Here is a 24,088-nt window from a genome sequence, read left to right on the forward strand (position 1 = left end):
CATGCATGAGAATCAGTTGTCAGGGCTGAAGGGTCAAAGCCTCTAAAGATGATTACATAATCATCAAATATTTATTGACACAACAGCAATTATTAGGTTGTAACATGGAGTTGGAATTAATGATTGAGAATTTTACTGTGAACTATGTTATATTGTACTTTTGAATTCAGGTTAAAATAATTAATTCTTTTTGGGATTGAGTTTTAAATCTATGACAATGTGCTAATCCACTGCACAGTGTCCCTGCCCACATATAATTCTTCAAGCCACAGTTATCAATATTTATTTTAAAAACTTTACTTCATATAATTATTCATGGTAAACTACCCACAGTTCTTCTAGTTGTTTGTCTTTCATGCTTGGATGACACACGATATGCTACTTGACTAAATTAATGATGGTCTGACCCATGCCACAGAGCATAGCTACTGCAAAAACACAGTGCCAACCAACTAGCTCTATTACCAATATTCAACACATCAATTATCTTTGTAACTTGGGAATGTAACATTTTTATTTCCAACATTTCCATAATGATTCAATGTTTTACTTAACAACAACAACAAAGTGCCTTTAACATTGGAAAACATCCCAACATGCTTCACAGAGGTGTAATGAGAAAAAAAACCTCTTCAAATATTTTGTGGTGAGGGGCATTATTGATGCTCAATACTTAAAAGAACTGGTTGAAGGCAATCTACCTCGTAGCAATTTTGGGATAAATTAAAAACTGTAAAAGATTGAAGCTGTTTTGCTGGAAACCTATATTTGTGGTCTAGGACAGATTCTGTTTAGATTACACAGACTATGGCTAGTGTAATATACTTGTTTTACGATAAAATCTGGTTTGAGAGTGATACATTTTATTCAACATTTTTCTGCGGTGGGTTTAGAACTTGACGTGGGAACATGAATTCAAATGCTTACAAACTGAGCAGCCCCTAATGATGACCCCCAAACAGAATGGGTCACGGAACGTGCCTGTTACTTGCAGATGAAAGAGCCAACAACCAAAATTCAAATCTACTTCCGAAGTGTAAAAGAATTTTAAAAAGTGATTGGGTTAGGCAAACATGTATTGCCATTAATTCTAGCGTAATGACCTGAGATACAAATGAGGTGGTATTACAACTGTGGTGCAAAAAAAATGTGACAGTCACTGCTCTGCACTATTTTTTTAAGCTTTTCCTTTTGGAAACATTTCAAACAACACAAAAAATGACCTCATTTAGAAAACTGGAGCTAGTGTAGGAACCGAGTAATAAACTCCTATGAAGTTGGATAGGACAATACACTCGTGCCTTGTGTAAGGGATTCAGTATAGGGCCAAACCGCAAAACAACCATCTGCCACCTTTGTATGATGTCATAATCATGTGAACTTAGCAAATGATACAAGGCGGTGCTACCACCAAGCTGAAAGGGCCCTTGTTGGTTTTTTTTGAATGACTTGCAAAAAAAAACAGAAGTTAAATACAGTTCAAGATTTACTTCCATGTGGCTTGCCATTTAGACAAATATAATTGTCACATCTTTAGTTAAGGAACTATTTTGAATGACACTAATTCTGCTGGTGGAAAGAACAAATTTACCTTGTGCAATCCTCTCTCAACCCTCAATTTCTTGTTGCCATCTTCAAGTCTTTTCTTCCTTTCCAATTGGAACGATGGGTATCTGGCATTGGGAATTACCATAGGGTCACACAGGTAGACACATCAGCAGATTCTATTTGTTATTAGCCATCATTTAAATTTCCTTTTGACTTTCTGTTTCAAACTTGGCAGAATCCCACTAGAATGACTTCTTAAAAAGTTTGAAAAAGCAGAAAAGGGGTAGAAACTGATTATGTTCCCACACCGTCTGTCAAACTGCAGCAGTATCGGGTTTGGTATCTTTGAGATGAGAGTCCTTGTGTCCTTTCCACCACTGACATCTCACTTTCACGTCAAACTCACCAATTCAGAGTCAGTCTGCCGATGATCACGATACACGTACACTGACCGGAGAATGGCTACAGTCGGGAAAGAGTTTACTGTAATAAAGTTTAAATCTGAAGCACTTGACAAAAGCTCGCAGTCGTTAGAAATATATCTTTAACATAAAAATACAACGATGCAGGAAAATAGTGGGCTTTGTCTTCTCAACTCTACTCTAATAAAGAGATGCATCATGTCCTTAAATGGTCCAGTAGTGCAGGACTGTACCCATGGCAGTGCACAGTGAGGGAATGAAGGAGGAATCTCCCTGTTAATATTTTGCAAAGAAGTTTAATCTATTCACAGATCGTAGTCACAAAATATAAATTGTTACTTTTACGAAACAGCATTTAAATATAATTTAGTCCGTTAGGCCATGATTTTATAATCAAAGCAATGTGCCATTTGTCTGGATTGTGTAAAATGCGGTGTGAGCTCTCATCTTGTTGCAGGTATCAAACCAGGTCTTTAAAAAACGAGGAGAGCGGCACTTGGATATTAGATTTGTGCTGAATTATAATAATGTTGAAAATTTTCCCAGTTGCTTTGAACTAAATCAAATGTCAGTTAGAGAATCTTTTGTCAAAGAAACTGGAAATTAGATTTCATCAAAGGCGATATTATTCTGTGATTCGGGATGACGACATGTGAGCTACAGACTGAAGAAAAACCAAGCGACCAAAAGTTTTATAAAACACTCACATTGAACATAAGGATATTTTTTTTTAAATTTAAAAACAGCCCTAACTGTTTCGCTGGTTAAAATCGCGGATATTAACTTGTTAGAATGAAAACCAATTTCACTCATTTTGGAAACTGTTCGGTTGAAGGTAAGAAGCTTTGATCACCGGTAATAACTGGAACCAAGAATCCGTAAATGCGAATAAAGTCAGAAAGAATACTGTAAACAAACTGGAATCAGGGAGGTGTGTAACATTTCAGGGTGTGAGGGGTAATCGGAAAGACAGCACTAGGCAGCCTCGGCTCAACCTCAAAACACATTTATTGTTCGCAAAATAATTCAGAATTTACCACAAACCCATCACCAATAAGTAAAAATGTGTGTGTTGGGTAGGGAGGGATGAGGGATTATGGCGAGTGAGTTCTGAAAGTTTAGCCAGCAAACTTTAAAAAACCCACAAGATTCAGAGTCGCATCTGCTTGTGCAGCGCCTGAGACTTGAAACAGCATCAGCAGCATTCAATCAGCAAAAAGGACATGAATAAATTAATATCATTTTGTAATGATAACCTGACAAAGTTAGTGCCACTTAACATAAATCGAGGGAAACGCATTTATCACTCGTAATCCAACATGTCTGTCGGAAGCTATCGAGCGATGTCATTAGAAACACCCTGTACTTGACCTGAAAGTGTTTGATACTGACACTGGATGGCTGAAATGGCTCACTCTCTATCTTCATCATCTGCTTGGTGAACAGAAAATTCACACAAGAAGGGTGCAAAAGGATGGAGTACAAATCAAAGCAGGTTGTATTGTTGCTGTATAAAGGGTTGGTCAGTTCCTACCTGGGACGCTGAGTGCAGTTCTGACCCCTTAATGAAAAGTTAGAGAAGTTGGCCTTATTTTCGTTAGGAAAGAGAATTTGAGGTTATCTAAGTTAACTTTTAAACGTTGTGAAGGGAATTGATAAAATTTATGCAAAATTGTTCAGCAGTATAATGAAGGGTTCAAACGTTTTTAGGTTTTAGGTTTTTGTTTTCTGTTTAGTTCTGATGTATCACCCTAAATACAATTTATTTTCCTTTTTTATCATTTAGTTACAATTGTTTCATCTGGTTCGGGGAGGGAGAAGTTCCTGCCATTTTTTTGAACCTGTCACGAGTGCTGCTGACAGCTGATGTCTTCATTGGTTGGGTCTGTAAACGATCGCTTGAGATTGAAAGCAGACTAATCTGAAGAGCAAAGAGGGGTTTTCAGCATGTAACCAATTTAACATGCGTTCATATTACAAATCAATTTAAAAGTGAACATTTTTTTAAAAAGTAAAATTGAATACTTTCAATTATGACACACAGCAGAACATGAATGCGTGTTACACTTGGAGGAGAATTGATTAAAAACTGCCTTCCTCGAAGAAGGTTTTAGCGATTCTGGTCCATCCGTGACCTGGATACCATTTGGTTAGTTATTATACTGAAGAATAAAGTTTAAAAATTAGGGCATTAGAAGTAAGGTTGGAATTAAGTGGAGCTTTGACACCCAAGGGTAACGGAGTTGCAGAATATGTTACTAGGGAGACAAGGCACAAAATGTACTCTGGGTGGGGGACTTCAATGTCCATCACTGACAGTGGCTTGGTAGCACCACTACTGACTGAGCTGGCCGAGTCCTGAAGGACATAGCTGCCAGACTGGGCCTGCGGCAGGTGGTGAGCGAACCAACGCGAGGGAAACACTTACTTGACCTCGTCCTCACCCATCTACCTGTCACAATTGCATCTGTCCATGACAGTATTGGTAGGAGTGACCACCGCACAGTCCTCGTGGAGACGAAGTCCCGTCTTCGCACTGAGGACATCATCCAACGTGTTGTGTGGCACTACCACCGTGCTAAATGGGATAGTTTCAGAACAGATCTAGCAGCTCAAAACTGGGCATCCATGAGGTGCTGTGGGCCATCAGCAGCAGCAGAATTGTATTCCAGCACAATCTGTAACCTCATGGCCCGGCATATTCCTCACTCTACCATTACCAACAATCTAGGGGATCAACCCTGGTTCAATGAGGAGTGTAGAAGAGCATGCCAGGAGCAGCACCAGGCATACCTAAAAATGAGGTGCCAACCTGGTGAAGTTACAACTCAGGACTACATGCATGCTAAACAGCGGAAGCAACATGCTATAGACAGAGCTAAGCGATTCCACAACCAACGGATCAGATCAAAGCTCTGCAGTCCTGCCACGTCCAGTCGTGAATGGTGGTGGACAATTAAACAACTAACTGAAGGAGGAGGCTCTGCAAAAATCCCCATCCTCAATGATGGTGGAGTCCAGCACGTGAGTGCAAAAGACAAGTCTGAAGCGTTTGCAACCATCTTCAGCCAGAAGTGTGGAGTGGATGATCCATCTCGGCCTCCTCCCGATATCTCCACCATCACAGAAGCCAGTCTTCAGCCAATTCGATTCACTCCACGTGATATCAAGAAATGGCTGAGTGCACTGGATACAGCAAAGGTTAAGGGCCCCGACAACATCCCAGCTGTGGTGCTGAAGACTTGTGCTCCAGAACTAGCTGCGCCTCTAGCCAAGCTGTTCCAGTACAGCGACAACACTGGCATCTACCCGACAATGTGGAAAATTGCCCAGGTATGTCCTGTCCACAAAAAGCAGGATAAATCCAATCTGGCCAATTACTGCCCCATCAGTCTACTCTCAATCATCAGCAAAGTGATGGAAGGTGTTGTCGACAGTGCAATCAAGCGGCACTTACTCACCAATAACCTGCTCACCGATGCTCAGTTTGGGTTCCGCCAGGACCACTCGGCTCCAGACCTCATTACAGCCTTGGTCCAAACATGGAGAAAAGAGCTGAATTCCAGAGGTGAGGTGAGAGTGACTGCCCTTGACATCAAGGCAGCACTTGATCGAGTGTGGCACCAAGGAGCCCTCGTAAAATTGAAGTCCATGGGAATCAGGGGGAAAACTCTCCAGTGGCTGGAGTCATACCTAGCACAAAGGAAGATGGTAGTGGTTGTTGGAGGCCAATCATCTCAGCCCCAGGACATTGCTGCAGGAGTTCCTCAGGGCAGTGTCCTAGGCCCAACCATCTTCAGCTGCTTCATCAATGACCTTCCTTCCATCATAAGGTCAGAAATGGGGATGTTCGCTGATGATTGCACAGTGTTCAGTTCCATTCGCAACCCCTCAAATAATGAAGCAATCCGAGCCCATATGCAGCAAGACCTGGACAACATCCAGGCTTGGGCTCATAAGTGGAAAGTAACATTCGTGCCAGACAAGTGCCAGGCAATGACCATCTCCAAGAAGAGAGAGTCTAACCACCTCCCCTTGTCATTCAACGGCATTACCATCACTGAATCCCCTACCATCAACATCCTGGGGGTCACCATTGACCAGAAACTTAACTGGACCAGCCATATAAATACTGTGGCTACGAGAGCAGGTCAGAGGCTGGGTATTCTGCAGCGAGTGACTCACCTCCTGACTCCCCAAAGCCTTTCCACCATCTACAAGGCACAAGTCAGGAGTGTGATGGAATACTCTCCACTTGCTTGGATGAGTGCAGTTCCAACAACACTCAAGAAGCTCGACACCATCCAAGATAAAGCAGCCCGCTTGATTGGCACCCCATCCACCACCCTAAACATTCACTCCCTTCACCACCGGCGCACAGTGGCTGCAATGTATACCATCCACAGGATGCAATGCAGCAACTCGCCAAGGCTTCTTCGACAGCACCTCCCAAACCCACGACCTCTACCACCTAGAAGGACAAGAGCAGCAGACACATGGGAACAACAACACCTGCACGTTCCCCTCCAAGTCACACACCATCCCGACTTGGAAATATATCGCCGTTCCTTCATCATCGCTGGGTCAAAATCCTGGAACTCCCTAACAGCACTGTGGGAGAACCGTCACCACACGGACTGCCGCGGTTCAAGAAGGCGGCTCACCACCACCTTCTCAAGGGCAATTAGGGATGGGCAATAAATGCCGGCCTCGCCAGCGACGCCCACATCCCATGAACGAATAAAAAAAAAAGACAGCATGGATGACTTTAAGAAATAATTAGATAAGTTTCTGAAGAAATTGAGGCCATTGGTTGATGAAGTAAATCTATTAAAAACGCCAGATTTCTTGTGTTCTTCTGCTCCTGGCTCCACAGAAATGAAACTATAAAACTATTAAAAAAAAATTGTTACCTCTTCCTCGATGGTGCTTTAAGGACCACCGGTTCAACTGCTGAACATAGTCTGCCTAGTTAAACAAGGCAGAGGGACCTAACGCCGATTGAGAATGCAGGGTGGTTAATGCCTGTTTCAGGCAGGCACCCTGCACTCTAGAAGTTGCCAACTTCTAATTTGGCAGTCAGCATACTTCCGGGGAGATGGAGCACGGGAGAACGTGACGGAAAATTTGTCTCCCCAACGTTGATTTTTCGCCTAAAAAATGGGCACAATGATGTCGAATTTCTCCTCCAATGTCTCTTTGAAAAATGACACCTTCAACGATGTCGAACTCCTTCAGTGCTCCATTCAAGCGCCAGCCTATATGATGTGCTCGGATGCTGGCATGGGGCTTATACCAATAACGTTCTGAGTCAGAGCAAAGAATATTACCACTGAGCCAAGCTTTATACTGCTGACCTAAGCCTCATAGATGGTGGAAAGGCATTGCAGGATCAGGAGGTGAGCTACTCATCGCAAAGTACCTAGACTGTGCCCTGCTCTCATAGCCACGGCGATGATAGCTTGTCTAGTTAAGCTTCTGGTCAGTAGTGACCTCCCAGGATGTTAATGGTGGGATACTCAGCAATGGTGTTGCTGTTGAAAGTCAGGAAGAGATGGTTGGACTTATTCTTGTTGGTGATGATCATTGCCTTGTACTTATGTACCACGCATGTTACCTGCCACTTTCCAGTCAAAGGCCGGGTGTTGTCTAGGCCTTGCCACAGCCTGGCATGGATTGCTTCATTATCAGTGGAATTCTGACTGGAGCTAAACATTGGAATTATCAGCAAACAACTCTAACTCTGATCTTTGTTGGAGGAAAGGTCGTTGATTAAATAGCTTTCATTTTTAACTTTCCCTCTCCCATTTTTCCCTTCACTTGTCATCAGTTTGCACCTTTCAATTGCCATTGACTTTTCCCTTTTATTTATCCACTTCAGTTATCATTCATTCCATCCCTAGCTCAGTCCTGGTCTGCATTCACTTCTCTACGCTGCTCATGCTGGGGCAGGGATTGTAGCCTCTGAACAGTGTGGACTTGAACTCCTGTTCTCCAGAGAATTCTGCCCTTCTGTTGACTGCAGTGTAACGGGGAGAGATCGAACCAGTCTAGCACTTGGGATAGAAGCAAAGATTGGGGTGGGGAGGGGGGGAAGAGAATGTTTTTGTTTGTGCTGACTTTTGCCTTTAAATGCTGCCACACTGACTGGGTCCCTAAAACTTTGATACCAGTGTGAAGAGCTGATGGTTGGCATGTACATTTAGGATTCAATCCCAAAAACACTGATTTAAAAATTCCAAAGTACTAACAGAATTTGAATTATTTGGTCACTGTAAGTTAGTGTCCCAGTAACCGAGAGTGTGTTATGTGGCATAACATCCCGATTGTTCTAAAACGTGTATCCTGTGACACACTGTGAGTTTTTAAAGATATGATAGTGTGCTTTGATAGAATGGTTCTATTTTATTTTCAGCTGAAAGAATGGAAAAAATCATGCTACTCCATTTAAATTATGGATTTTTTTTACAAAATGTGATATTACTTAGATAAAAATGACTTAGCTGGTAATTTCACCTATTAATATATACTGAGTATATATTAATAGGTGAACAATGAAGGTGCTTAACTCTTTTGCATTTAGCTTTCTGTGAAATGGAGACACAGGAAGTACAAAATTAGTAACACACACCATAATGGATAAAGTTTGGTGTTTCCTGTCATGCTTGCATGAAATTGAGCAAAGTATAACTTGTGGTTTTGCAACATATTTCTCCACAATGATCTGATATTTGTAAATGTACTTTTACTTCTGTACAGTATTTTGAAGGTAGAAAAGAGTAGGATTATCTGGAATATCAGGCTTAATAATCACATGGATTTCAGTAATACAAGAGACTGCCAAGTTTAATGCATTGCAATTTCATCTAATATTGAATATTTCCGGGTGTTTCAGTGGGCTGTGTGTGTATTCTGAGTGTCTTACTAAGATGTGATTTCCAATTGGATTTCTGTAGCATCGATCAGACTAATAACATCGCACATCCATATTCTGTATTCAGTCTTGTGATTTGTTTTTCTTAATTCTTTTTCTTAAAAGTTTGGAAGAAAATAATTCTCGACTGGTGTGAATTTGTGGAATAGATTCTCACCAAAAGTATTTCTAATGCCATGTTGATTAACTTTAAAAAAAAATCATTCAAAATAGAGTTGGAGGTTTTAGGAATAATTATTGACCTGTCGAATCAAACACTCTATTAAACATGCTGGTTCTTGTGCTTCCGTGACCATGGAAATATTATCTGTGGTGTGTTGGTGGTCAGGATAGCATACTGGAGAATGTACAGTGACATTTGATATTGTGGAGGTTTGATGGATTTTGGGAGGGAATGGTCAAGTGGGAATTTTAGTCACTTTCTTCAAGAGATATTGCAAATTGGACATGGGGTAAGGAAGAGATGGGCTGAATGGTATTTCATATACTATCAAGGCTATTTTGAATATGTTGAAAGAAGTAATCGTCAACAGCAATATCCGTATTGTGTCACCAGATAATGGTCTGCATTTTGGTTTTTGTTTCCTTTTCTGCATTCGCATTGTGACATACGTTTCTCATGTACATGTATGTACTTCCCCTCCCACGGCAAATGACTATGTGAAAGCAGATTCTGTATTCTCTTCAAACTGAGATTCTGCAGCCATTTGTGGATTGAGTTGCTTTTTGGCTTTCCTGCAGATAATAACACAAAAAATGAGTTTCAGAGTTAAAGTTTTCAAACGAGACCACAGCATCGATTTTCGGAGAAAACGACGAACTCTGAAAAGGATAGGAGGTCATGTTGAGGAACAGAGATTCAGTATAGTATGTATTAGGCTTAATTTTCTATAGAGCTGTTTATTTTACATTCTATTTAAGAATATGGCCCTGTAGTTTTAAGAGACGTTAGTGTTGCTGGGACCATGTACCTTTTGGCACTTTCCACCTTTCTGGTGATGACATTTTTAATCTGAGTGTTTTTTGTTTTATAACAGAACAAAGCCTTGAAATGTTTTTATTTGGTTACTAGCTATAACTCAAGCTGGAGCTGGAAGTGTATGTGAGCCCAATAACACAAAGCAATAGCATAAGTAATGTCTTGTAGAACAATTACCATGCTTTATAGAAGAGAAACATATATCAAATGTACTTGTAAATGAATGGTTTGCTTTACTTCAGAAAATTTTAGATCTTGAAATCAGACTTGTGGGAAAGTGTGACAACTGATTCTCATGCATGCGAACAATTTGTATATTGATATAGAATTGTGGTGCTCTGCAGTAAAACTGCACAAAGGCTTTGTTGCAAGTTTTTTTTCTGTAGTTTCTTAACCATTTGAAGCCCAACAGTGTCATTTCTAGAACAGTCTTTTTTTTAAAAAACTACTTTTCATTGCAAAATCTGAGTGAGGTTCTGTGCTGGACTTTCCAGTTTCATTTCTTCAAATTCTCCACTGTTAGATGCTATGTGTTAAAATGTGTATTTTCAATGCTGCTAAGCATACTGACACTGAAAAGTTTCAGAACCTATTCAGCATACTATATTGCATGTATAATGCAGCTGGATACTCTGATATATAACTTTCAGACATGTTGGTCCATTATGTTAAACTGGCACCTTGTCAGAACACAGGGCCTACTCTGATGTTGAATGCAATGTCCCGTACTTGCATGTCAGTGAAAAGGGAATTATTGACGTAACTTGATTATTTGTTTTTATTTAAAGCAGCACAAAAGAGAGAGCTAAATGGTCAGACTGTAAGACATCCCAGCACTGTTCATTTTGCAGTGAAAGAGGAAATAGTTACTATTAATTACGCAGATATACACTGGTGTAACTAAATTCTTTATTGGCTTTTTACTTTTAATTTTTAATTTTGCACAAAAATATTACTGATGGTCCTCAAAAGTTTAATAGTTGGAAGCAAAAATGGATGATCATGTTGATAGAATAAGATCTATTTAATCTTTGACTGAAACACTTCCCAAATACAGAGAAGTGTATTTTCTCTCAACATGGATTCCAATGTTCACCTCCTTATTTTTGTAGGGCTAATGTATAGAATCTAAAATACTTTCTTTTTTGGTTTCTGAATAAGGCTTAAAAAGATTGTAACCTTTGACAAAAAACTAAGCACAAATTTGTGTTTCGATTTGAATAAATTACTCCAGGATTTTCAGCAGTTGTTTTATAGTTTGCACTACAGTCTTTTTATTTGTGTGTGCTTGGTCTCATTTTGCTTTTGTGTATTAGTCTGTGAAGAACCTGCACTTAAGAAAAGTTCTTATTCAGGGAAGTTTAACTTTACCTTGAGGGCAGATTACAAAAAAATGTGATCTATAGATTTTGCTGCCTGTCAGTTTCTTTCCAGCTTGATGCAATATTTTTTCCCAAATACTTTCTGTATAAACTTGTGTATGTACTTGCACTTTGGGTGACCCACACAAGGGATGCCCCTTTTAAATTCCACCCAATGAAGCAGAAAAATCAATGACCATCCAAAGATCAAGGCAAAAACTGCAAAGCACAAAGTGGGCGGGTTTAACTCGGAGCGGGTCTTGGGCGAGGCGAATGCCAAACCCTCTCAGTGTCATCAATTTGAGGCCTAGGCTATTTTAACTCCTGGGCCTCATGTACATTCTGCTGGCCAGCTGCCTGCATGAAGCAGACTTAAAGAGGCAGCTGGCTGGCTTCCAGCTGGCAAAGATTAGGCCACCTGCTGGCACTTGGGGGAGGGGGGGTTTCAGTAAGGTCTCGTGGGTCGGGAGGGGAAAAGCACACAGCATCAGAGGCCCAGATTTTCCTTGTGAGGCCTGGGAGAGCATTCCTGCATCTCTTGCCACTCAAAGATAATTTTAAGCCTCACCTTTTAGGGCCTTCGCTTCTTACCAGATCGGTTTTGCTGAGCGGAACGGGTGCCATGTTCAGTCAATGGTTAAAATGCCATCAGAGTCCTATGACATCATAGGACCCAGATTTGCATGTATTATTGAGGCTTCCACCTGAGTCAGGCAGGTGTGTTGGCGACCTAACAAAAAAAAGGTCCAGTTATGGAGGCTGTGGGAGAGAATGGAGCAGCAAGATTTCGGAGGTGATTTTAACTGTGCGGCTGCCACATTCCTGCCAGGCGGGGTGGATTAAAATGGTCCCCACACCCCATAAATGCCAGTTATCATATTTGCTTTGTTATTTCTCATTTCAACCAGTGCATTGCTACCTGTTATTGTTTTGCACCTCCAACGCTGTGGTATTTCAATGGCAACTCATCCCTCTGACTTCATCCTTGGCTTCTGCTGGTGATTTTAAATCTCATCTTTCTACAACTTTCCTGCGGGGCTCTCTCTCTGATATTAATCAGCAGTGAGAGCCTCGACTGAAGTTGGGAGGGAATGTTTCCATTTAAATATCACCGTGCAGGAGGAGCAGAACTGAGTGGATCAACAGCTGAGAGGAATACACTGGGATGGTGGTGCTGCTGGATCCATTATCTTTGCCTGTGAGGGAAATCTGACTGAGATATGTCCATGCGTGATAGCCACTACTATTAACCACAAACAGTCGTGCAAGTCAGTATGCAGTACACAGTTCATACTAAAATAACTTATATTGAAATCTGTGTGTTGTGCCTGACAATAAGTTACATTTTGGAACAGCTAGAATCTAGTTTTACTTTGGCAAAGTGACCTTTATGTTAACCACTGAGGTTCTTTGTTAATAGTTGTGGTGAGAATTGAAGACTCAGTTTGAAAGGTCAACATTTAGTCTTTTGTTAAACCAATTCCAGAAATTTGCTCTCTGTTTCCGTGGCTGACCCTTACAAGTTTCTGCTGGCTTGCAAAACTGGATATGTTCTCTTCACTTCCTTCCCACCAAACCAATGGGGAAAATGAACATGTATTCACTTGTACATCACCAAGGATCAGATACTCTTTACTCTCGAATACGCAGATACACAATTGCACGAGGATAAAAACCACCCCTGACCCACACGTTAGAACAGAGCAACCTGTAGGTAATTCAAGCTTGTACTGTGTAATTAACAAACGAAACGTTTTTCCATTTGTGCAACTGCCATGTGACCTGGGTAAGCCTAACCAGGTTAAAAAGAAATACCAAGGTTACTGATGGTACAAAAAGTGACTATTTTGTAATGTGCGGAGTAAATGTTTAATGGTGAATCAGAGTGAAAATTCTATCAAGCTCACCTTTTAAAATGCAGTGATAGATGTTACTGAGACCATGCTTGTGGTTGCTAGGAAGCACATAGTTATTTTAATAGACACCTATGCTTCTGTCATCCTGAGAGTGTGCATTCCACTTGGTGGTTTACAATTGCCTAACTTGCACTGCTAAACGTGGATCTTAACTAATAATGGTTTACGAAGAATTTTGAATGGGGCAGTCGCTTATTTTTTTTCTTTGCTCAGTTACAATTAAATTTCACCAATTTAAACTATTATACAGTGTATGATTTTTGCATTCATTTTACAATCCTGCTACAAACTTTAGAATGCTTTAAAAATGATTTAGTCTGAGGAAAAAGAAAATAATAATCTTAGAATAAGGGGCTGCTCTTTCAAAACTGAGATGAGGAGAAACCTCTTCACTCAGAGGGTAGTAGGTCTGTGGAATTTGCTGCCCCAGGAAGCTGTGGAAGCTACATCATTAAATAAATTTAAAACAGAAATCGACAGTTTCCTAGAAGTAAAGGGAATTAGGGGTTACGGGGAGCGGGCAGGAAATTGGACATGAATTTAGATTTGAGATTAGGATCAGATCAGCCATGATCTTATTGAATGGCGGAGCAGGCTCGAGGGGCCGATTGGCCTACTCCTGCTCCTATTTCTTATGTTCTTATGTTCTTATGTAATTCACAAGACGCAGTGTCTGTTGTAAAGAATAGGATCTTTTGTAGCAGTTAGTGATTATGAATAAATAATGTCATGGATATTTTTATTTATTTTGTTACAGACCAATCTTAGAGCTTTGTCATTTTTAAAAATAAAAGTGTATATAGGTGAGTCAACCTCCTATGTCAAATATTCCCAAGATGTGATGACCGCACTACTTGAAAATGTAACAAAACTAAACTGCTTGTGATGGAAAGGGAAGAGTATTCTACTGTTTTCACATAGACTTTCAAACTACCTGCCTCCTTTCCCACCTTAGCTTTTCCATTTGTGTACTTGCCATCTGATCTGTGTAAGCTTGGCCTCGCTATAGAGTAATGACAAGATGAGTGATTGTGTAAGATCTGACTTTTTCCCTTGTTTGGAATGTGAGGGGAATATATTCTCTAATGGATCAGGCTAAAGCTCCTCTACTCCTGTTCTGGAATTTCTGATCCTGTGGACTGTTACATTAATAGCTTAACAGATCAATATACTGTTGCAATAACTATCGGACAATAAAGGGAAGATAGCACATCAATAAACATAATTGATTCACTTCACCATGGCCAAGATGTAACGTCAGAACATGACTGACTGATGGGCTTCAATAACATGGTTTTTGGAATTTTCCTCACAATTGGGCACGGACCAACATTGTCATTATAGACTTGGGCATCATTTTGCCTTCCAGGCAGGAGGAAGACACATTCATCTGGAAGTTTTTGAAAGAAATAGCTTAAGAAAATTGTATCAACAAGTGGAAATTTCAACATGGGGTTTTCTGGACTTTGGTTCAATGTCAATAAATGAAACAGATAACGAAATGATTTCTCTTGTGAAAAAGTTAAAGAATTGAACTTGATTTTTGTTTTACTTGTTTGGTGTTTTGGTACATTATCCACCATAGTCAACTATATATGGGCATGCTTGGCTGGATGTTAGAATCAGAATCATGAGTGGGTTGGTAACCAAAGGTCAGAGATTTAAAATAATTCGTAAACGAACTAGAGGGGAAATGAGGAGAAATTTTTTCACCGAGTGAACGCACTACCTGAAAGGATGGTGGAATCAGATTCCATAGGAACTTTCAAAAGGCAATTGGACATTACTTGAAGAGTAATTAATTTACAGGGTTATAGGGAAAAAGCTGGGGTGTGGGATTAAATTGGATTGCTCTTTCAAAGAGCCGGCACAGGCACAATGGGCTGAATGGCCTCTTTCTGTGCTGTAATCCCACATCCCAGCTTTTTCCCCATAACCCTGAAAATGAGTCCCCTTCAAGTACATGTCCAATTGCCTTTTGAAAGTTCCTATGGAATCTGATTCCGCCACCCTTTCAGATAGTCCGTTCACTCTGTGAAAATATTTCTCCTCATTTCCCCTCCAGTTCGTTTATGAATTATTTTAAATCTCTGGCCTTTGGTTACCAACCCACTTACCAGAGGAAACAGAGCAAATTGGGAGAAACCATCCCAACCCCTCATAATTTTGAATATCTCTATTGCGTCTCCTCTTAAGCTTCTCTGCTCTAAGAAGAACAACCCAAACTTCTCCAATCTCTCCACATAACTGAAGTCCCTCATCCCTGGTATCACCCTGGTAAACCTCCTCTGAACGCTCTCTAAGACCTTGACATCTTTCCTAAAGTGTGGTGCCCAGAATTGTACACAATATTCCAGCTGAGACCGAATCAGTGATTTGTAAAGGTTTAGCATTACTTCCTTGTTTTTGTATTCAATGCCCCTATTTACAAAGCCAAGTATCCCATAAGCTTTCTTAACCGCCTTATTAATTTGCCCTGTTATTTCAAAGATTTGTGAATATGCACCCCCAGGTCCCTCTGCTCTTCCACCCCGCCCCCCTCAAAATGTTACCATTTAGATTATACTGTCTCTCCATGTTGTTCCTCCCAAAGTGCATCACTTCACACTTATCCACATTAAATTGCATTTGCCATGTGTCTGCCCATTTCACCAGTCCGTCTATGTCTTCCCGAAGTCTGCTACTATCCTGCTCACTATTTACTACATTGCCAAGTTTTGTATCATCCACAAACTTCGAAATTGTACTTCCTATACCCAAATCCAGGTCATTTATATAAAACAAGAAAAGCAATGGTCCTAATACTGATCCCTGGGGGGACAGCACTACATACTTCTCTCCAGTCAGAAAAACATCCATTCACCACTACTCTCTGCCTCCTATCCCTTAGCCAATTATGTATCCAAGTTACCACCATACCTTTAATACCATATGCTTCTATTTTCCAAGTAAGTCTGTTATGTGGCACTTTATCACTTTTGAAAGTCCATATATACAACATCTACTGCATTACCTTCATCAACCCTCTCTGTTACTTTATCAAAGAACTCAATCAGGTTAGTCAGACATGATTTGCCTGATCTATGACTAAAGTGAATGCAGCTCAGTGTGCATCTAGGAATTATTCATGCAAGTTGCATATCCATTGAACAGAAGACATTGCCTCCAGGTACAGTGTAGGAGGGACCTGAGCACCAGGTGTTGAAATTCGTGGGATTGTTGTAATGCAAAAATTGCCAAGGGTGGGGATCAAGAAAAAGCTCCAACTTTGCCGATCTTTCAAAGTAATACCCCAAAAATTGAAGCAATAATAAACTTCAGAATTGACAGAGTGTGCTGTTCAATTAGACATTGAATTTTAATCAGATATTTTGACATGCATTCCAGGGGGTGCATTCCAGGCTTCCTGCTGTTTTTTTCTGGGAGAATCCTTGCTAGGTGCCCAACAAGGGGTGCCACTATGGCCTGCCTGAACCCCAAACAATCCGAGGGTCTGCAAGGATCGCAGGGGCAGGCCATCTACTGGCATCTAAGTGTTCTTAAATTGTTGAACTCCCCTCCACACACACCCAAATCCAAGGTGTTTTAAAGTACCTGGGGCCTTCTGGCTGCTATCTTTGGTGGCCTGATATCCCCCTCCTGCTTGTGAAAAGTCCTTCCAGGGGTGCTGTACAGTGGATGCCTCAGGCAATGTTAATAGCATGTAACTGGAAAGACCATGCTTCTGGGCCTGGACAGTACCCAGGAGGTGGGGAGTCCAGGAAATTCTACCTCAATGAGTTTTCCCAGACAGAGGCAGGGAAATGTGAGGTTCATTACCTACTTCAAATAAACCTCCTAATTGAGTACATAATCGAGGCTAATCCTTCAGTGTAGTATTGATGCATTGCCGCATTGTCAGAGGTTCAAGGCCTTGCCTGCCCCGTGAAGTGGACATGAAAGATCCCATGGCACATGTTTATACATGCAATCAATCAGCGTTTTGCACTGACAGCGTATTGAGGACCCATTTGGTGATTCAGCATTTGCTAATGCAAATGAGCACAACTGGGCACTCACCTCATTTCGTATCACCTCCGGCCCCTCCTCTCGAGTCTGGCAGCTTCAGATATTTATGCTTTTTAACTCGCCATTCTCTTTGTTTAATCACTTCAACATCGGAAATGCAAAGTTGTCTCACAAAAGAATATTAGAATTTAAAAAAGCACCACCCTCAGTCGCTCATTAGAGAGTTTTATTTTCAAAAAGAGGGTTAGGAGTTTCAATCTTTATTAATGGGCTTGGATGATGAACAGTGTGAGTAGGATGCACCATGCTGGAGCAAGGGGAGAGATGGAATGACTACTTGAATGAGCTGAACCTCCAGAAGTGCCACCATGGTTAATTAAGAACAGCATTGGTGGCAGCTGTTGGCCATTGTTCTGCTTACCTGAAGAAAGTAATATCGTTGCAGGAATAGTAGGGGAATCGTAAGGGAGGGAGGGGCTAATATGGCTTCAGGATTAGAGTGGGAATTATAAAGGAGGGAAGGGCTAAACTGGGTGCCGGAATAGTGATCATAAAGGAGGGAGGGGCAATGACGTATGAAGGATAATGGAGAGAGGGAAATAACTGGTAAAATGTCATGCTATTAGAGTTCGTTCTTTGTTCTGGCAATAAATCATGTTCGAAGCAAATATTACTTTTAGTATGTATTTGCAATAAATTGTTTGTATTTAATCAAGCTAATTTAATTATTCATTTGTTTTCGAAACAACATACTGGAAAAGTCCCCGAAGAAGAACAGAACTTTCCACTGCATATTACTCGGACAAAATCAGTCTCGCCTGTTTCCATATTACTCAGGACTGAAGCATATGTTGTATTTGAAGCTTACAGTATGACCTTGGCCATGATAAAACTGGAGGAATTTTTGGGGAAATCCTGTAGGGAAACTCCAGGAACCGTTCTGCTAAATAAAAAACTTGGCTGAAGCAATTACCCAGCCATTCCTTTTGGTGCAGTTCTTGACAAACTGGCAGACCATCAGCATTACTACCGTACAGAAATTTAAGGACAGCTGCTTCAGACGTAAATGGTAAAAGGATGACCCACATCCTATGTTCTGTTCCCTAACTAAATCATTTACATGTTAAATATTACTTATTACTGTGCTGCCATTCTCTTTTACTTCAGTTTGCCTGTCATCTGAGGAGCTTCTCTTGTGCCATTTTCTAATATATTTAAATTTCCTTTGTAAAACAATTATGTAAGATTAAAATATTTTTACTTTCCATATTTTAAATTTTTTTTAAAGTTCTGTTAATTTTCAGTACAAATCCATTTTCTGTGAACTTTTCTGGCCATTTTCTGTTTTCACTAGCTCTTCAATCTTCTGCCCCATTTTATTTTCTCTTCCACTCCCCTCACATCTCTTGCCTAAACCTAATTTATTTACAATGGCAGAAAATCGTATTTATAAACACAGTTTGACGCTTTCATGGCGAATGTAGAATGGAATATGTGTGCTGCTAAGAAATGCAAGGTTTCATGTTGTGAAAAACTAATTTTATTCAGTGGCCTGATGCAAAATTGTGCATCACTGCATGAATATTAAACTCTTGTATCACCTATTGCACTTTCAGATGGCACTGTTTTGCTGGAGGAATGGACAGAAATGTTCCTAATATTGCTATTCTGCATAGGCTGAATTACTGTGTAAAAATTAAAAGTAATTACCAGCCGGGAAATAGCAAGCAATACATTCAGGATCCTTGCCCAGTTGGGACAGGGGAACCTAACACAAATATGTGAACGTGCAAGCTTGGGGTGGGTGTGGGGGGAAAACTAATTTTGACTTTGGGTGATACTGTAACACGGGTGATATTGTATCAGCCGCCTGTTACACACCTCTCCCAATTTTCATTTGGAAATGAAATCAGGAGATATGTATAACGGGTGGCTGATCTGATGGTGCCTGTTTTACATTATCACCCAAATCAAAATTACCCCCACACACACCCTCCACTGTGTGTAGTGCATCGATGCCATCACCTGTGTGATTGGTGGAGGTGAGATTGATGTAAAAAAATATATAAAATAGCATTGTTGCTACTTATTAATAACTTATTTGTGTGAATGTTTGTGCTCATAATGGTGAGTGATGTAAATCCTGGGTAGTGGAACACGATTATGACTGCCTGATGTCAGCATCAAATATTCCCAGATCCTCTCTACTGTGCCCCGAGCAATGTGGGTCCCTTGGCCTGAACTTCAAAGGCACATCCTTTATTGGACCAGTGTGATATTTTCTCATCTCTCAAACCAGCCATCCTGTGGCCTATCTTGAGTGACATTGTCAACACAATATCACTTAGTGGCCTACACTCACTAAGGACTTACTGCAGTTATACAGGGCCTTGGTGAGACCACACCTGGAGTATTGTGTGCAGTTTTGGTCTCCTTACCTAAAGAAAGGATATACTTACCATAGAGGGGGTGCAGCTAAGGTTCACCAGACTGATTCCTGGGATGGCAGGACTATCATATGAGGAGAGATTGCGTCGACTCGGCCTGTATTCACTCGAGTTTAGAAGAATGAGATGGATCTCATTGATACATATAAAATTCTGACAGGGCTAGACAGACTGGATGCAGGGAGGATGTTTCCCCTGGCTGGGGGGTCCAGAACGAAGGGCCACAGTCTCAGGATACGGAGTTGGACATTTAGGACTGAGATGAAGAGAAATTTCTTCACTCAGAGGGTGGTGAACCTGTGGAATTCTCTACCACAGAAGGCTGTGGAGGCCAAGTCACTGAATATATTTAAGAAGGAGCTTGATAGATTTCTAGACACAAAAGGTATCAAGGGGGATGGGGAAAGAGCGGGAATATGGTATTGAGATAGAGTATCAGCCATGATCGTATTGAATGGTGGAGCAGGCTAGAAGGGATGAATGGCCTACTCCTGCTCCTATTTTCTATGTTTCTATGTAAGGACTAGATGGAGATTATCCAAAATCACTTCATGTAGGATGTTTACAGTCTGTGCTGGGTTTGAATCCACATCCAGTCCTCACATCTTTGCTGCTTATTGTAATAGACAAAGGGGGATTTGTTGTTGGGTGGTGTGCTTGTTATAAAATGAAAGTACATGGGTTTGAGTTGTTGTTTTCCAACATGGAGACTTCCTGATCTTTGTGCTGTGAGATTTAGGCATCAAGCAAAAGCTAGGCATTTCTCTGCAGGAAGGGAAAAGAAAATGAAATATTGATACATCCTGAACTGTTCCTTGTGCAGTGACTTTGGCAGAGGCCTAGAGAAGGTCACTTTCCTGCCCTCTAATCCTGTGATTTGCTTGTCTGCAAGCTCCCTCCTACTACAGCTGCAAAGACTCATTTTTACCAATATTGAAGGAACCAAATCTGCCACTATGAATGTACACTAAAAAAGGTTGTTTTTAAGACATAATATCAGTGACACAAAAATAAAAATCCCAGCCTTATCTTGTTCAAATGATTGACCATTGTTCTGGAAATTGTACACTTTGGCTGGTAGTAAAGGATTTTGCTGATATTTATATGAAAACTCTGCAACCTGTGAAACTGCATTGAAATGGGATATTTTGTGGGAAAATTGATAAGATTATGGCCGAGAATTTCTCGGCCTAACTACGAGAATAGAGTTGTGCTGTATTTTTAAAGGAAATTTGTGCGTAAATGATTTACAGCAGTTTTACACCGAAACATTGTGGCATGTGAATTTGCTTGACCGATGGTGCAGTTTCCGAGATGCGTTTGCTGAAACCCTCTGCCGCTCATTTATATAGCTTCACTCCCCCATGCAAAAGACCAGCTCATGCGAGTTTCTTAGATTTACACGAATAATGCACTGACATAGGTTTACGCCAAAAATTTAGGCGCAGCACGGCCCGTAGTCACCTGACATTGGTGTGACTGAGATTTCTGGAGGTTGAAAGCGATTTTCTTCGAGTTTTTTAAGAAATTTCTCTTACTGAGACCTGCAGTATGTTTAACCAAAGTGCTGTCAGTCTCAGTACACCCAAAATGGTCCCCTCTGTTCGAACAAAATGGCTCTGATTTTTCAAATCTTTCTTTGTATTTTGTATTTCCTCCTACAAGGCTGCACAATTTGTTCTTTGCAACCTAATGGCATAATTTGAAACGTTATCATGTGTGTTTGGGAAATAAATATTGAAAAATGTTTTATAAGATGATGGCCATGCCTTTAGAATATTTAAATATGTTGTTTGTTTACTGTTGCAAAGTTGCATTTTCCCCCATTTCTTTTTATATTTAAGATTTCTCCAGTCTTGCCCCTGCTAATATGCTTCCTAACTGGAAGGACAAAATAATCTGGCTGTGGATTTCTCCTCCACACTTTAATTGGCTGACAGGAAGGATATGGCTGCATGGCTGGACTAGACTGGACTGTCCAGTTTTTCTTGTCCTCAAGCCCAGTGTATGCAGTCCTCCTTTAAACAATTTAAGTACAGATTGGTGAAACGTGCTCAATTATTTTTTAATGCTAGTCATTGATGAACTTTGAACTCAATGTTTATCACTTTTCAACCACACCTGTAAACCACCCAAGAGTTCACTTTTGTGGGAAGAAATGATAGAACAGCTTTTCCTGCCGCACCTATCTCTCAGAAAAATAAAGTACGTTTCAGAACAAGGAATCAAACGCATTTGGAGAAGCAGTTACGCATATTTTTACTGATTGTAGCTTGCTGTTCTATTGAACAAATTGCTTGGTAGTGTAAGTAAATATTACAGAATTAGATCAACATGCAGGAACTGTTTTGCACCAGATGCTTAACACCACACTGCTGCCAGGTGTTTTTTTTTTGTAATTTTTAAGATGCACTTTCAAAGATGTGGTTTTCTCTTATTTTACCATTTGGTTTTGCCAAACTGTCAAAATACTATTTATGTTAGAAATGTTCAGATGTTCACCTTGTGTTTCCATGCAAAGAAAGAAAAAAAATTCTGAGAACTGTGTTTCTTATTTATAAAAAAATCCCCATTTCTGTTTTAGCCATATAAGTGAAAGGGGGTGAGGGAAAGAGATACACAACAATCTACACTTTCAAAATACATGACAAAACAGCCTGTGTACTCTATGTTGCAATTTCTATTCTCTCCCTTCCTTTAGTAGTAGTCCATTCAACCATTCATGATACATATATAGCCTCGGGTCTGGCACACAATTCTGATGCTCAACTGCTCACTTTGCATTTCGCTTTAAGGTAATTTCTCTAAAATGACAGCTCCAGATAATGGGAACTGATTTTAAACTGCTGAGGTCATTCGCGTGGCTATTTTAATTGAAAAATTTCAGGGTCTAATTCGTTATTGGCTTTCTTTTTTATTTAAAAAAGGGTTGTTTTACATCCATAGTAAAGTGTGACTGATATTGGTCTAGTGTATAATGGATATGTGATAGATGCAGGCCATTTGTGTATATATTATCCAACCTTCTATGCTGTTGCCCATGGGGAGGTCTGAGCATCTCCTGGTTGTTGGGCTGCTGTAGGAGGAGTACAGGGGGAGAGGGAGCAGAGGTGCTGTCATAGTCAGGCTCAGCAACCCTGTGTAAGCGGAATGGTACTTTTACATTCAAACTTGCAGTTAATGACAAACACACATTTCTCTCGCCAATTTACCTTGTGTTGTGAGCTGCTGACATATTTACTATTTTCATTTCTGTTTAGCACATGGAGAATGGTGGCAGGTGTAAATATAAATGGAGAGATACTGAACTATTAAGGGCTGTTTTGGGTTGCTGCAAGGTAGGCTGGCCAAGCCCTACTGGGAACCCTCCCTGCAGCTTTAACACGGGGCCATCCATGAGTCAGGTGCATGTTACTGACAAAAGTCCTCATCTCTGAAAACCTCACTGCCAGAAACAGCTGACCTAGTGGTGGAGGATAATTCAAAAACAAAGCTTTCGGCTTCTTTTGTCCACGGCTGACTGTTGTACTTCTATTTATTTTGTGACTCCATTCTTCTGCGCCTTAGAGACTGATTGTTTCACCCGCAAAACTTGTCCGAAGTTTTAACAAGTTTTCAAGTATTGCACCTTTTGAAGCTAATGTTCTGTTAAAGGCGATTCGTCAGCATTCGAATGCAGCTACTTAATCATAATGGACACCTGGCTGTCTGGTGAGGTAGTTCAACTTTTGTAAAAAAAAGAGTTTGTAATTATTATGTACAAAATAAAAATAATGTCAATTATAGGTAATACTGCCAACTCTTTCAGTGAGAGCAAAGCAGGAGGTCCCCTGCTTTTTACTCCTAGGCGCATTGCTCTTCACCCCCAGGAGGACTTGTCTCAGGGATCCATGATACCACAGGCTTTAAATGGAGGGGAAGAACAACAATACTGTGTGTGGGAAGCAGGTTTCAGCATACTTTGCTCACACTAAGCCAACAGCTCTATCTGTCCGATTCTTTCATTTCCTTTTAGCAGATCACCCATTAAAGCCGACGATGCTCCAGAACCATTTATTTTAGTGAGAAGCAAGCAATTTGAAATTTTCAATGGGCAGAATGTATCCTGTGGGTCTCAGGATCAGCCCTCCTGCTCTAGCCAATCCACTATTTACCTGATTAAAAATTAAATTTTTAACCGATAAACATACAAAATAATTGAATGACCTGGAAGAAAAAATCACTGCACTTTGCAATATGCTCCTCAGTCTCATCTTCTAAAATGTAAAATAATTTTCTCCCGCACCAGCTTCCCATCTCTCATGGCCCCAGGCTTCCCTCCTTATTTCTTTCCTGCACTCTCATCCTTTAACTGACTCTTGAATCCTCCCTGAGTAGAGTGGAGAATTGAAATTTAAAAAATACTTGCGTTTATATAGTGCCTTTCATGACCTAAGGATGTCCCTTTACAGCCTATGAAGTATTTTTGAAATG

General features: G+C 40.5%; 1 protein-coding gene across 5 annotated transcripts in view; it reads left to right on the top strand.

The window, feature by feature from the left end:
* Nucleotides 1-24,088, top strand: part of dock10 (dedicator of cytokinesis 10) — a 262,430-nt gene that overhangs the window by 69,247 nt on the left and 169,095 nt on the right. For 2 of the 5 annotated variants that reach the window (XM_067995399.1, XM_067995402.1), the window contains exon 1: nt 9,623-9,771. The exons of 2 other annotated variants lie outside the window; for them this stretch is intronic. In XM_067995399.1, the coding sequence (XP_067851500.1) occupies nt 9,661-9,771 (111 nt within the window). In that variant the 5' untranslated portion in view covers nt 9,623-9,660. Of the gene's footprint in view, nt 1-9,621; nt 9,772-24,088 lie in introns of those variants that run through there. One more of the 5 variants, XM_067995401.1, reaches the window with a different exon arrangement.

The sequence above is a fragment of the Heptranchias perlo genome, chromosome 13, assembly GCF_035084215.1.
Source record: "Heptranchias perlo isolate sHepPer1 chromosome 13, sHepPer1.hap1, whole genome shotgun sequence".
Taxonomy (NCBI): domain Eukaryota; kingdom Metazoa; phylum Chordata; class Chondrichthyes; order Hexanchiformes; family Hexanchidae; genus Heptranchias; species Heptranchias perlo.